Raw genomic sequence first — 14,010 nt, 5'->3', positions numbered from 1 at the left:
CACTAATTTCAATGTACATAATGTAGCTTAGCTAATTAAGAGCACTTGTCTAGGTGCATATCCCTTTATTTGAATCTCAGCTCCACCAGTTACTAGCTGCATAGGCAATTTACTTACTTAACTTTTCTAATCCTTAGTTTCTTTATCTATTAGAGGAGGGCAATAATAGCATTAACTTTGTAGAGTTAAAAACATCTAGTTCTTACTAAGTGTTCATGTTGGTAGTTGTGGTGTTATTAATATTACTAGAGGCCTGGTGCATAAAATTTGTGCACTCAGCGGGGTGGGGGTCCCTCAGCCCGCCCTGTGCCCTCTCGCAGTCCGGGACCCCATAGGGAGCGGGCCCAAGCCATCAGTTGGAAATCCTTAGTGCTGCCACAGAGGTGGGAGAGGCTCCTGCCACCACCGCTGCGCTTGCCAGCCGTGAGCCCAGCTTCAGGCTGAGTGGAGCTCCCCCTGTGGGAGCACACTGACCACCAGGGGGCAGCTCCTGCATTGAGTGTCTGCCCCCTGGTGGTCAGTGCGTGTTATAGCAATCAGTCATTCCACTGTTTGGTTGGTTTGCATATTAGCCTTTTATTATATAGGATTATTATTATTAAATATATCGGAGTTGCCAGAGAATTTAGGGGAAAAGAAGAGTGGCAAAGGGAGATATGAAAATTTCTATAAATATTCTGTGATCAAACCGCTGTGACGGTAGTGTGGAAATCGGGAGTAGATCACCGGAACAAACTAAGATGGGTCTAGTTATGTATGCAATCGTAATATGATAATATAGGACATTTTTATTGACTTTCTATATTTGGCTTTCCATCTAGAAAAAAGATTAAATTATACTTTTATTGGAGAACAAATTCCAGATGAGTAAAGATATAAATGTAAAAATAAGAATTAGACAAGTATACCAGAAAAAAAATTAGGAGAATATTTTTACAATCTGTGTAGGAAAGGCTTTCCCAAGCAAGATATCTGGAAGTTATATGCAAAGTTACAACACTAAAAACAAACAAACAAACACCAAAAAGGAAGACTGGGAGAAATTAAATCTCTATCAGTATAGCATTTTTTGGAAGCAAATAAAAGAAAATCCCATTCAAAATGACTTAAACTCTAAGGATGTTAGAATCATACTTTGCAAGAAGTCTGGGGGCAGAATGGTTTTGCAGCATTAGTTCCATAGCTCAGGCTCTTCATCAGTGACCCAGGTTTATTTCTGTTTTCCCATTCTCCTCTTCTCATTGTGTTGGCTTTTATAATGAAGCCTATCCCCTCATTGTGTCCTTTCCTCTCCTCTTTCGAATACTTGGAAATACTTCACAGTAAAAGATTTGATAGCAAATCAAATCAGAATAAAATTATCCTAAAATACAGATTTGTTTTCCTTTTTCCTTTAGAGAAAGAAAAATCTAGATTGAAGAAGTCTTAAAATAATGGAAACAATTTCCACTGACAAAGAACAAAAACATAATAACTGCACACGCAATCATTTGTGATGTATGTAGCCCTCTGCATTTTTAAGGAAGACTAAAGAGGAATAAGGAAGATCAGATTCTTGATAATTTAGACAAAGTCTATCAATTATTGAATTAGAAGGTATTAGCTTACTCCTGGGTATCAGTTAATAAGACTTAATTACTCCCTGTACATGTTTAAAATCTCATAGATTTTTTACACAGAAAAAAACCTTCTGTAGAAGGATTGAACATTTAGCCAGATCAAATTTAAGAAAAAACCTTGAGTTTTATCACAAGCTGTTAAAGCTATTATTTTGTACTAGGTGACACCCCGTTTAACATCGACCATATTGTTAATAGTTATGGGGTTTTATTGAATTAATGAGACTGTTATCATGTAGTAGAATGTCTTGCTGAGTTAATTGAAACTGCAGAGATTATATAAATGGTATTAATGAACTTTGACTGCCTGATGCCTCAACTTTAATAAAGACTGCTTGGTGGGCTAAATGAACACAGGCAGATAAAAGAACAGGTTCAATTTTGTGAGCCTACAGGCTGTTGATGAAGAAAACTTCGTTACCTTTATTTTCCAATGGCATGAGTTCGGAGTGCAGTGACTGCTAACAATCCAGCAGGGATAAAGGCTTGAAGCAAGCAGAAATGCTGACAGTATCGATGGCAGCAAAATACACATTTTGGGAACCAAGAAGTATACTGACACTACATTATTTTGTATTATGTTTTGTCAAATTTACAGCATATTGAATTTATGATGATTCTGTCTAGATAATTCTCTTTTCCTTTAGAGATGTCTGTATACTTGCCACTTGCAATTATTTTCCGGGTTTTACTAGTCTAGAATTGAGAGTAAAGCCAACAGTCTCTTCCAAGTCTATTTAAGAAAATATCCATAGTTCAGTTGGAATGTAACAATGAATTGGTAAAAAGTTGTCTTCAGTGTTATTAATTTTTATTGTATAAAGAGCACTCTATCTATTAATGTGAAATACTGAAATATGATTTAGTGTTATTCTTTAACATTTTTTATATTGTAGGCCAAATTTTACCAATTTGTTGCTATGTTGAGGGTAGATATTTCATTTATTCAGTCACTGTGTAGTGAGTGCTTTTTATGTGCTGAGCCTATAATAGGAGCTGGGTTTGTGTGTGTGTGTGTGTGTGTGTGTGTGTTTGTGTGTGTGTGTGTGTGTGTGTGTGTGTGTGTGTGTCTTGTTCTCTAGACTGCAAGCTTCATAATGGTTAGGAGCTTGCCTACTTTATTCACTTTGTGTTTTCAACACATCATAGGTAGTTAATAAATAATTTTTGAAATAAATGAAGACAAATGATGCCTGAACAAATAGAGAATGTGGAGAGAGTAGTATCACAGAAACTAGAGGGAAGAGAACATTTAAAGAAGGTGAGAGATGCATTTAAACAATAAATCTTTCTTATTAAATTAGCCATAATTAGTTAAAAGATATATTGAGGGGCAAAGACCCATTTAGAATCACTACCACTACTAACAACAATAAAAACTTAGTAACAAACCCAGTAAAAACTATGAAGTTCTACAAATTTTTGAGTTGGAAAATCTGGTATTCTAAAAATATCAATTTTCTTCAAGTTCATTTTAATGCAATGCCAATAAAAATTGCAGTATTTTGTTTATAATTTATGTATTGAAGTTCCTGTGGATGAAAAAATTTAGAATAGGCAAGATAATTTTGAGAAAAAAAGGATAGATAGTATGGAAGAACAGAATAATGTTCAGGTTTTCTCTACAATAGTAAAATTATTTTTAAAATTAAAAAAAATATATTTATTTGATTTTTTTTTTTCAAGCACACCTTTTACTTTGCTCTCCGGACCCTAATAAACAGCCCAAGAAGCAAAATGGAGAAGACTTACCATCTCCTCTGAGATAGCATTTATTTTGTGTGTATGTGTGTGTACACTAAAGTTCTTATTAAGAACTAGAGGCCTGGTGCATGAAATTCATGGCCGGGGGTGAGGGGGGGGCTTCCCCTATGCCCAGCCTGCACCCTCTCCAATCTGGGACCTCTTGGGGGATGTACGACTGCCGTTCTAAACCTCTCACAATCCTGGACCGCTGGCTCCTAATTGCTCACCTGCCTGGTTGCCCATAACTGCCCCTGCCCCCGCCGCCAGCCTGATCGCACCTCACTGCCTCTGCGTGCTGACCTGATCGCCCCTAACTGCATCCCCCCTGCCAGCCTGGTTGCCCCTAACTGCCCCCGCTGCCGGCCAGGTCGCCCCCAACTACCCCCCTCTGCCGGCCAGGTCGCCCCCAACTACCCCCCTCTGCCAGCCTGGTTGCCCGTAACTGTCCCCCTGCTGGCCTGATCACCCCCCACTGTCCCCCTGCCGGCCTGGTCACCTCCAACTGCCCCCGCTGCTGGCCAGGTCGCCCCCAACTACCCCCCTCTGCCAGCCTGGTTGCCCGTAACTGTCCCCCCTGCTGGCCTGATCACCCCCCACTGTCCCCCTGCCAGCCTGGTCACCTCCAACTGCCCCCCCTGCCGGCCTGGTTGCTCCCAACAGCCCCCCCTGCTGGCCTGATGGCCCCCAACTGCCCCCCCCCCCCCCGCTAGCCTGGTTGCCCCTCACAGTCCCCCCGCCGGCCTGGTCACCCCATGCAGTCTGCTGTTCAGTCGTTCAGTCGTCCCTCACTAACCTCCCTGCTGGCCTGGTCACCCCACACAGCCTGCTTGTTCAGTCATTTGGTCGTCCCTAGGGCCGGCCCTGGGTGGCTGGGCAGCCGGCCTCCGAGGCTTGCCTGGGCCTTGGGCTGGCCCTGAATGCCTGGGGGGGCTGAGAGGACTGGGGGACTCCAGAGGCAGATGTGCCTCGGTGGGGCTGAGGAGACTGGGCGCTGCCATCTTGTGGCTGTGGGCACCGCCATCTTTGAGAGCGTGACAGTCAATTAGCATATTCCCTCTTTATTGGCTGTGGGTGCTGCCATCTTTATGAGGGCGTGATGGTCAATTAGCATATTCCTTCTTTATTAGATAGGATATTCAAACCAATAGAATTCTAGTAAAAGCCCGGAAAAAAATAAGAGCTAAATATTCAATTTATTGTAAAGATGACATTTCAAAACTCTTGGGAGAAGAGGTGTTATTCAATAAACAGTGCTCACTTAATAAATTAGTGAAAGGTTGGTAGGGTGGCTGGGGTTGCGCACCTATGACATGAGGCCATAATGTATCAAAAGAACTTTTATTTCAAGCATATGGCTGCAGGTGGGCTGAGTCCGAAAAAGGAATCAGCTGTGACTGAAGGGAAAGGCAGGTTTTTATTAGCGTCTGCTGGCTGCAAGCAGTTCTGCTGATGTACAGAGCTTGACTGGCATGTCCTGTCCTTGGCTCCTCCCGGCGCCAGATGTCCAGTGGTAGGCTATGCTGTGCTCAAGGCTGCACTGCAAGCTTTCTGCAAGATATCTGCTAAGCACAATTAGTTCCCTCTGCCCCGTTTTATTCTCTTTAATCCTTTTAATTAGTTTAACTCATTTTGAGAGAAAAATACACATTTAATCTTCAGGGCAAAATTAAATACTAGATAGATAAATAATTAATTTTTTTAAAAAAAAGAAAACTAAAACTATATAACAACCATTGATAAAATTTGATAGGATTTTGTTAATTATTTTTTATTAAATTTGATGGGGTGACATTGGTTAACAAGATTATATAGGTTTCTATGGCATGTCATTGGTATATTGCATTGTGTGCCCACCACCCAAAGTCAAATCTTCCATCTCCATATGTTTGGCATTCTTTACCCTTTACTACCCTCGATCCCATCCCTCTGGAATTAAGTCAGACAGAAAAAGTCAAGAACCATATAATTTCACTCATATGTAGGCTATAAAACTGAAAGCAACAAATGAACAAACAAGAAAGACAAACAAAAACCTCATAGACACAGACATGATTTAAAAAAAAAAAACCCACTACAAATATAAGTGAGGATTTGTGAGATGGTGATATCTATGCTCATAAGCAAGGGAATTCTTTTTGAAGAGTAGCTTAATAGTATAGATCAGAGACTTTAACAATATCTTTCATCATTTACATAGAAATTCTGCTTCCAGATACTTTATCCTGAGGAAACCATCAGAAATAGGCAAAACAAACAAACAAGCAAACAAAAATTACCACAAGGATATCTACTAGTATCATAGTTTTTTATTTCTTTTGTTTTTTTGTCCTTCTTTCTTTCCTTCCTTCCTCCCTCCTTCTGTTCCTCTTTTCTTTCCTTCCTTTCCTTCATCCATTCCTCTTCCTTTTCTTTTTTGTTTTTTCTTTCACACTAGTGGCCCAGTGCACGAAATTTGTGCACATTAAAAGGGAATTAATTAGAGGAAATGTTTTAATATTGTTATTTGCCCTTTCTTTGTAATAGAAGTGTCAGAGATGAAAGAAAATTATATGTATAATTTAATTATATGTAAAATGTATATGAAAATCTCCCTCCTGTCAGATTCTGGGGCGCACCACAGGACCCAGAGTCAAGTCCCCACCCACCCACACGTGCCTTGAAATCACACGAGACCCAGACCCAGCCAGTCCCACCCCCATCAAGCCCCGACAGGCAGGGGGCACAGCTTCAGGTCCCCTAGCCCAGTGGGGGGACGCAGCCTCAGGTCCCCTGGCCCAGCGCCGAGTGAGGGGCGCAGCCTCAGGTCCCCTGTCAAGCCCCACCGGGCGGGGGGCATGGCCTAGGTCCTCTGCCCCGGCCAGACTCCACGCAGCCTCAGGTCCCTGCTGATCGGTCATTACAGTGTGTCGGTGTGACAACAATTTACATATTAGCTCTTTATTATATAGGATTATTATATAGGATGGTTTTCTACAGTAAGTAGCTATTGCTTTGATAATTAAAATAATGGTTCTTAGTTTTTGGAATAATGAGATTTCTCCAGGAGAAGAAAGCCCTAATGATGATTTTAAAGCATAATTAGCAACACAACTCTATTCTTTCTGAGTCTCTACCATGTTCTTCTAAAGCAAGGGGTGGGTACCTCTCACCTTTAGGCCATACAAGGCTCGTGAAATCATTTGGTCTGGTCCTGCCAAGGCATTAAGGGTGAGTTAAATGTTTGACCAAATAGAGCAGGCTAATTTTTAAGTTGATAATTTCATATGGCCAGCAAATGATGTTATAAATATCCAAATGGCCCTTAGCAGATAAAGGGTTCCCTACCCCTGTTCTAAAAGATAATCTTTTCAAGATTTGTTTAGTAAGGATATGGTTACCTAAAAAAAGATTGCTTATGGTAATTTGTCCTCAATAACAGGTAAGTTGTCAATGGAACATAAATTATTTTGTAAGAATATCATCAAGTTCTTCTTAGAGTTTACTTTCATATTATTTTGTGATAACCACTAAGTTCCTAAGAATAATACAGTACTACTAGATTGTGCAGAAGGCTGTGTGACTATCCTGTCATAGGAAGTCATCTCTGATTTCACCAGCAAAAACTGTTTCTTCTCTCTGCTTGTATATTTTATTCTTGTTTCCTGTAAAGGTAGTTTTTTGTCTTTATAAAAGATAACCCATAGTTATTAAGCAAAAGGGAAATGGTAATTTACTCACTTTCAGAGGCATAAAAGTGCACAATCTATTTTCAACTTGCTAAAATATGTGTGTTTTTTAATGCTTAAGAGGAAAAAACATCTCAATTAGCAAAGCAGGTCACTAATTTGGAATACCTTATTTCCCCACAATAATGGATTTTATAATACTTTTTAAAGACAACTAAGTAGCAAATATATCTTTTCATATAATTCACAGGTGAACACCAATATAAGGAACAAAAATCATATTGGTAAAATCACTAAATAAGTTTATAAGTAACCTTATAGTTGAAATTAGAGAGGAAAAAATTTAGGTACTCTTCAGATTAAACAATTTGAAAATCATAATTTAAAAACTTTGTTTTCTATTATACCAGCTAAAGGTTCTTTCTTTTATTATCCAACATTTCCAGCTAGCTGACTTCAGCTCTTCCCAAATCTACAGACATCCTAATTTTAAGCCATTATATAATGAAAACATTGGGTGTAATTTCCTTCGGTCTACAGTTCTTAGTTGCCCTTCTTACTGCAGATCTTTACACTGTAGCTCATGATTATAATTTGCATAAATGAAATTCATATTTATGAGTACAGATCTTGAAGCAACTGACAGGTGCAAGGTTGTCTACCATGCCAATTTATTGTTTGTTGTGTCATTTAAAAGAGAACTGCTCTCCATGTTTTAAAGCAGAATACCATGCTGTGGTTGAATTGGAACCAAAACTAAAATGAAATAAAAGTCTCATCTTGTAGCTTTTCATTTTTATGCTTTTCTATTATGGAAATGTTGGTAGCAGGGACTAGTTGAAAAAGCATTTATCTGGGCTTACTCTGTCCACTCGTGGACTATAAACATCCCACCCTTTCATTTCTCTTGCTCTTATGTTTCAGGGCATGCATGAGCTCTTAGCGCCTATAGTCTTTATCCTCCACTGTGACCACCAAGCTTTTCTTCATGCCAGCGAGTCTGCTCAACCAAGGCAAGTTTTTATATGAGCTCCATCTGTTTTTCAAGCCCTGCTGTAATCTTTTCTTGCCTCAAAACCTTTTAACTTGAAGGTACTTGTGTAAATTATAAACATTTGGTTGTGTTTCATGTGGCTGATTGTTAATTCCACTTAGTTGTATTGACATAGTTAATAGTTGTAATCTCGGTTCAGCTATGGGCAAATTTGGAAACATAAATATCTTTGCAAATCTTAAATGTATACCAAAGAAAGACATAATTAATGGATCAAGAAGAAGAAATTTTTGTTGTAATGGCCAAGTGCTAGATTGATTGTATTCATATATACTATCTTCTAATGCCCCATTCTTTTACTACAAGCTGTGTAGGAACCTTGTCTGTGAGATACTTTCTCCAAGTTTGACTCGGTTCAGTTCATAAGAGAAAGGTACTGAAATCTAAAATGAAATATAAGTCTCATCTTGTAGCTTTTCATTTTTATGCTTTTTTATTATGGAAACTTCTAGTCTAGTTTTTGAGATACATTAAACTTAGTCTTTCTAGCAAATAACTTCAGTAATTGTATTTAACGTAAGCTAGTAGTGAGAATTTATTTTCTAACTTAAGATACCCTAACTGATGAGCTGGAGAGGCAGCCCGGAAGCATTTTAGAAATAGAGAGCAAAAGATTATAAAACTTTGTTAGGGATATTCCACAGACTAGTCCAGTTATATGCGGGAAAGAGAAAGAAAACACACATTATCTTTATTAATCAAATGTAGCCATCCATTTTGCTGAACATAGACTAGGACCTTTGTTAAATTAACTTTTGTTTACTATATTACACACTAGTATTGTCTAGTTCCTTTTGAGTTTTTTTTAATTATACTGAGTTTACAGGATCTGACTGTAGTAACCATGTCTTAATTACCTTTGTTTAGTTATTTTAAAGAATGATAAGGATGAAGTTAGTATGAGATCCTGTTTTCACGGCAGTTTTACCTTGTTTAAAACATGTAGGTGGAATATACGTAATAGGAAAGTATAGATGATTGAAAAAATGGCTTTTAAATGAGTTGAACATGCTTTAGCTATTTCAATCCACTAAAATGTAAAAGCAACACTAAAATAGATTTGGAAGAGGTGCTCTCACTGATTAATTTATGTTGAAATGTAGTAAAAATGGAAGTCATTAAAAGAAAATAAGTTAATGTTTTGATATGATATATTTGATGAGTAACAATATATTTTTGGGTATTATTTTAGAAATAAGTAATAGATTTTGGAGTAATCAATGTATTCTAGATCAGGCACATTCAGTGAATATGTTGTCACATTTGTATTTGTTATTTGGAATAATTAAATAGTTATCTCATTGTGGTACAGGTAAAGCAGCTAATTTGTTTTTTATATTTAGAGAAAGGAACGATTTCATTTGTTAATGGAATTGCTCTTTTTTATTAAAAAAGAATAATTTTTTAATTTGCACATTATATGTAAGTTGGCTTGTTAAGTATAGAGTAAGGTAACCTCTGAATCACCTTCTGTTACAAAATGACACATTTTGATTTGCATGTATTACTTTTTTAAGTGAGGAAATGAAAACGCTGTTGAATCCTGAGTATCTGGAACATGATGCCTAGTAAGTACAGATACTTTCTGATATTTTTATTTTTTATACCATATTTACTTTAGTGAAGGTTTAACAACAGTATATTATTTTTCTACATTTTAGTGCGATGTTCTCACAACTTATGGAAACTGCTGAACCTTGGTTTTCTACTTTCGAGCATGATAGTCAAAAGGTAAATCATATAGTACAGATCTTTTCAGTATGTTTGAAGGAACAAATAATTTCAGTAAGAGAGAATAAAAGCCATTATCCTATATAATAAAAGGCTAATATGCAAATTATTGTCCCTTTGACCGGGAGTTTGACCAAGAGTTCGACCAGGGGGTGGGGCTGGTGGCCAACTGCCTGCAGCCCCTCCCCCCAGCTGGCCCAGCCCAATCGGGGTGGGTCAGCTGGACCCCACCCATGCACGAATTCATGCATCGGGCCTCTAGTTATTACTATAAAAAAGAAAATATGAAAATACCTGTGGAATAAGATTGAACTGGGATTTAAACCGTATCTCTAATAATATTGGCAGATATTTACAAAGGTAATATAAAAATGTTTGTGTAGCCGAAACCGGTTTGGCTCGGTGGATAGAGCGTCGGCCTGCGGACTGAAGGGTCCCGGGTTTGATTCCGGTCAGGGGCATGTACCTTGGTTGCGGGCACATCCTCAGTGGGAGGTGTGCGGGAGGCAGCTGATCGATGTTTCTCTCTCATCGATGTTTCTGGCTCTCTATCCCTCTCCCTTCCTCTCTGTGAAATATCAATAAAATATATTTAAAAAAATGTTTGTGTAAATAAATGGAAACTTCTTATACGTGTGTATGATATTCATGCAATGTAACCTATTTAAAATTATTATAAACTTTTAATAAAGTGCATTTATCTACCTGATCTGTTGCTATCCTAGTGAGTTGATAGACATATTATTAACTAAAGTACATTGATAAACTTTGTAACAAATAGGCTGTTTTACTTTTACTAATGAATCACTATGGAATTTACACATTTAGCATCAAACCATTTTTTCTTACTTTCTCATATCCTTATTTTTAAATTATGAGTTTTATTATGATATAATTAATATACTGTAACATTCACCTTTTTAAAGTGTACATCAGTGAGTTTTAGTATATTCACAAGATTGTGCAAATATCCTCACATCTAATTTCAATACATTTTCCTCACCTCAAGAGGAAATCCTATACCCAATAGCAATTACTCCTCATTCCCTCTTCCCAGAGCCTCTGCTGTTACTAATCTACTTTGTATTTGTACTTGCCTCTTCTGGACATTTCATATAAGTAGAATTATACAATATGTGGCCTTTTATGACTGACTCCTTTCCTTTAGCATAATGTTCTCAGTGTTCATTCATGGTGTACCATGCATCAGTACTTCATTCCTTTTAATGGCTGAATAATATTTCATTGTGTGGATATACCACATTTTGTTTAACCATAAATCTGTTGATGGACATTTGGTTTTGTTTCACTTTTTGCTTGCTATGAACATTGTGTACAAACTTTTGTGTGAACATCTGTTTTTTGTTCTTTTGGCCTGTCTCTAGGCATGAAATTTCTGAATTATCTATTACTGTAAACAAACATATATGCTAACCTAGAGATCATTATGGTATTTTCATTTTTATTATACAATATTGGAAATGTTGCAAATTATTCTGGCAAGGTATATCAAGAGTTTGGGGCACATTATGTTTTATATGATTAATTTATTTTATATTGGTATAATTGATTGCATTCTGGTTAGAAACCATGTATTAGTCAGTCACTTCATTCCATCTCTTAAAAAATGAAATGGATAACTAATGCTTTTTATGCCTTTGGTCTAGGTCAAGGCAAACTACTGCCTGCAAGCCAGTTTGGCCTGCCATCTGTTTTTGTACAGCTTGTGACTTAAAATGGCTTTTACATTATTAAATGGCTGAAAAAATATGAAAAGAAGAATAATAATTTGTGTCAGATGAAAGTAATATGGAATTCAATTTCCATGCCCATAAAGAAGTTTTATTGGGATACAGCCATGCCTGTCTGTTTACTTGTTGTCTGTGGCTGCTTGCACGTTACAACAGCAGAGTTGAATGGTTGCAGCACAGACTGTATGACCTGTCAAGCCTGAAATATTTACTGTCTGGCTCTTTACAGGAAAAATTTGCCAACCCCTAGCCTTGGTGATAAAGTCTCCCTTCAGCAGAACTTGTTACCTTCTGTAAGGGTGATTAGAGCAGAAACTTGCTGTCACTGTATGTAATGAACTACACATGTTGTGGAACAATAACTTTATATTCTTGGCAAGTGATTTGATGGACTTGTAGACTTATGTGAGCATCAGAATTCTGAGCAGAGAATATTTGAATACATTTAATTCAGGCATCATGATTATTTTATACAGTGGTCATTTTGTATTTTATAACTTATTCACTATATCTAAGAAACTGAGTGATAAACATGTGAGTTACCATTTTTCTTAGTTTTACGTACTTATGTTGATATCACTGAGTCAAGTTCATGAAAATGACTAAGATAATGCAAAGAAAGGCATTCATTTTATCAGTGAACATATAGATGCTGTGACCTCTGAATATTTATATTAATTACTTTCATATGTCATTGAGTAAAATATTCCTTAAAAGCATTTCTAATGAATCCCTTTTAATTGTTTTCTGATTCTCTCATCTTTTTACAAAGAAGTTAATATACCACTCCCATATTCAGTTCTTCTAGTTCAGTGGTTCTCAACCTTTCTAATGCCGTGACCCTTTAATACAGTTCCTCATGTTGTGGTGACCCCCAACCATAAAATTATTTACGTTGCTACTTCATAACTGTAATTTTGCTACTGTTATGAATTGTAATATAAATATCTGTGTTTTCCGATGGTCTTAGGCGACCCTGCTAGCGGTCGCGACCCACAGGTTGAGAACCGCTGCTGTAGAGCCTAAGACCATCGGAAAACACAGATATTTTTATTACGATTCATAACAGTAGCAAAATTACAGTTATGAAGTAGCAACGAAAATAATTTTATGGTTGCGGGTCACCACAACATGAGGAACTGTATTAAAGGGTCGCGGCATTAGAAAGGTTGAGAACCACTGTTCTATTTCCTTTGACAATTCAGTTATATCATTTGCTGCTTATTTCAGCAGACATGTTTTTCCTTAGACTTGCTTGATGAAAAAATCAGTGCATTGGTTTACATAAAGGCATAAAATCATTATCTCGTTGCAGTTTGTGGACTGGCTCTGCTCTGCAGAACACATTGACTGCTTAATAAATGGTTAGAAAAATTTTCTAGTTTTATTGGTAGTTGTGGCTGTCCCATTTGATCATATTTGTTAAATGCAAATAGCATTATTTATTTTAAGAAATCCTGATGATAAGGAAGTATTTTATAATAACTCTAGCTTCTCTTTTGATTTCACTGTTTAGCGCTTAGTGATCTGGAATATTACTTTTGAGTTTCTTAAATGTAAGAGATTTTGTTATAAGTATTCTGAGCACAGGGGAAATCTTTCAAGCTATCTATCTATCTATATAAAACCCTAATGTGCAAATAGACCATGCGGGGAACAACCAAACAACTGAACAAGCAGTCGCTATGATGAGCACTGACCACCGGAGCTGTGCACAAAACATGGTGGGCATTGGCCATGGTGGGATGGTGGAGCAGGTGAGCGGGGGCACCAGACCAAGGTGGGGCACCGGTCGCTATCATCCAGGCGAACCTCTGGTGGTTACTGCAATCGCCCCTCAGGGCTTCTCCACCTCTCCCTGCTCCTGAGGGGTGATTAGGGCTGATAGCTGCCTCTTGCACCTGCTGCTGGCACTGGAGCTGCTGCTCATACCCAGTCCCAATCACTCGGCACTATCAGCAGGTGCGAGCAGCAGCTGCCGGCCCCGATCAACCCTAAGGACTTCTCCACCTCCTCCTGCTCCTGAGGGGCGATTGGGGCTGGCAACCGCCGCTTGCACCAGCTGATGGCACCAGCCCTGCTCACACCTGCTACTGGCGCCGGCCCCAATCGCTCCACGCTGTCAGCGGGTGCGAGCGATGCCAGTGCCGTCAGCGCGTGGAAGTGTTGGGTGCAGGGCTGCCGGCAGAGAGGGGAATGGGGGCAACGGCGGGAGGGGCTGTGGTGGGATGTGGAGGATAAGCTGAGACCCACCCTTGTGCCCACCGTAGCCTCACGGCCCACAGTTCCTTTCAAGGTGCACGAATTCGTGCACTGGGCCCCTAGTAGTTTATATAAGCCTTATACTAAGCATTTGAAAAATGGACTACATATGCTGTTGATTTAATGATAACTCATTCTATTCAAACTAGAAATTGATTATATGATTTCATTAAGTTAAATAT

At 38.3% G+C, this 14,010-nt stretch overlaps 1 protein-coding gene across 4 annotated transcripts in view; it reads left to right on the top strand.

Moving 5' to 3' along the window:
- The window catches only part of TBC1D5 (TBC1 domain family member 5), a 481,832-nt gene that overhangs the window by 299,816 nt on the left and 168,006 nt on the right, over positions 1–14,010 (top strand). For all 4 annotated transcript variants that reach the window (XM_080675845.1, XM_080675847.1, XM_080675846.1 and 1 more), the window contains 3 exons: positions 7,955–8,043; positions 9,602–9,652; positions 9,746–9,815. In XM_080675845.1, coding sequence (XP_080531971.1) covers positions 7,955–8,043; positions 9,602–9,652; positions 9,746–9,815 — 210 coding nt within the window. The remainder of the gene's footprint in view (positions 1–7,954; positions 8,044–9,601; positions 9,653–9,745; positions 9,816–14,010) is intronic.

Source organism: Plecotus auritus (genome assembly GCF_963455305.1).
Source record: "Plecotus auritus genome assembly, chromosome: 6".
Classification (NCBI taxonomy): Eukaryota; Metazoa; Chordata; class Mammalia; order Chiroptera; family Vespertilionidae; genus Plecotus; species Plecotus auritus.
The sequence above is the reverse complement of the archived record's forward strand: the minus strand, read 5'-3'. Positions and strand labels throughout refer to the sequence as shown.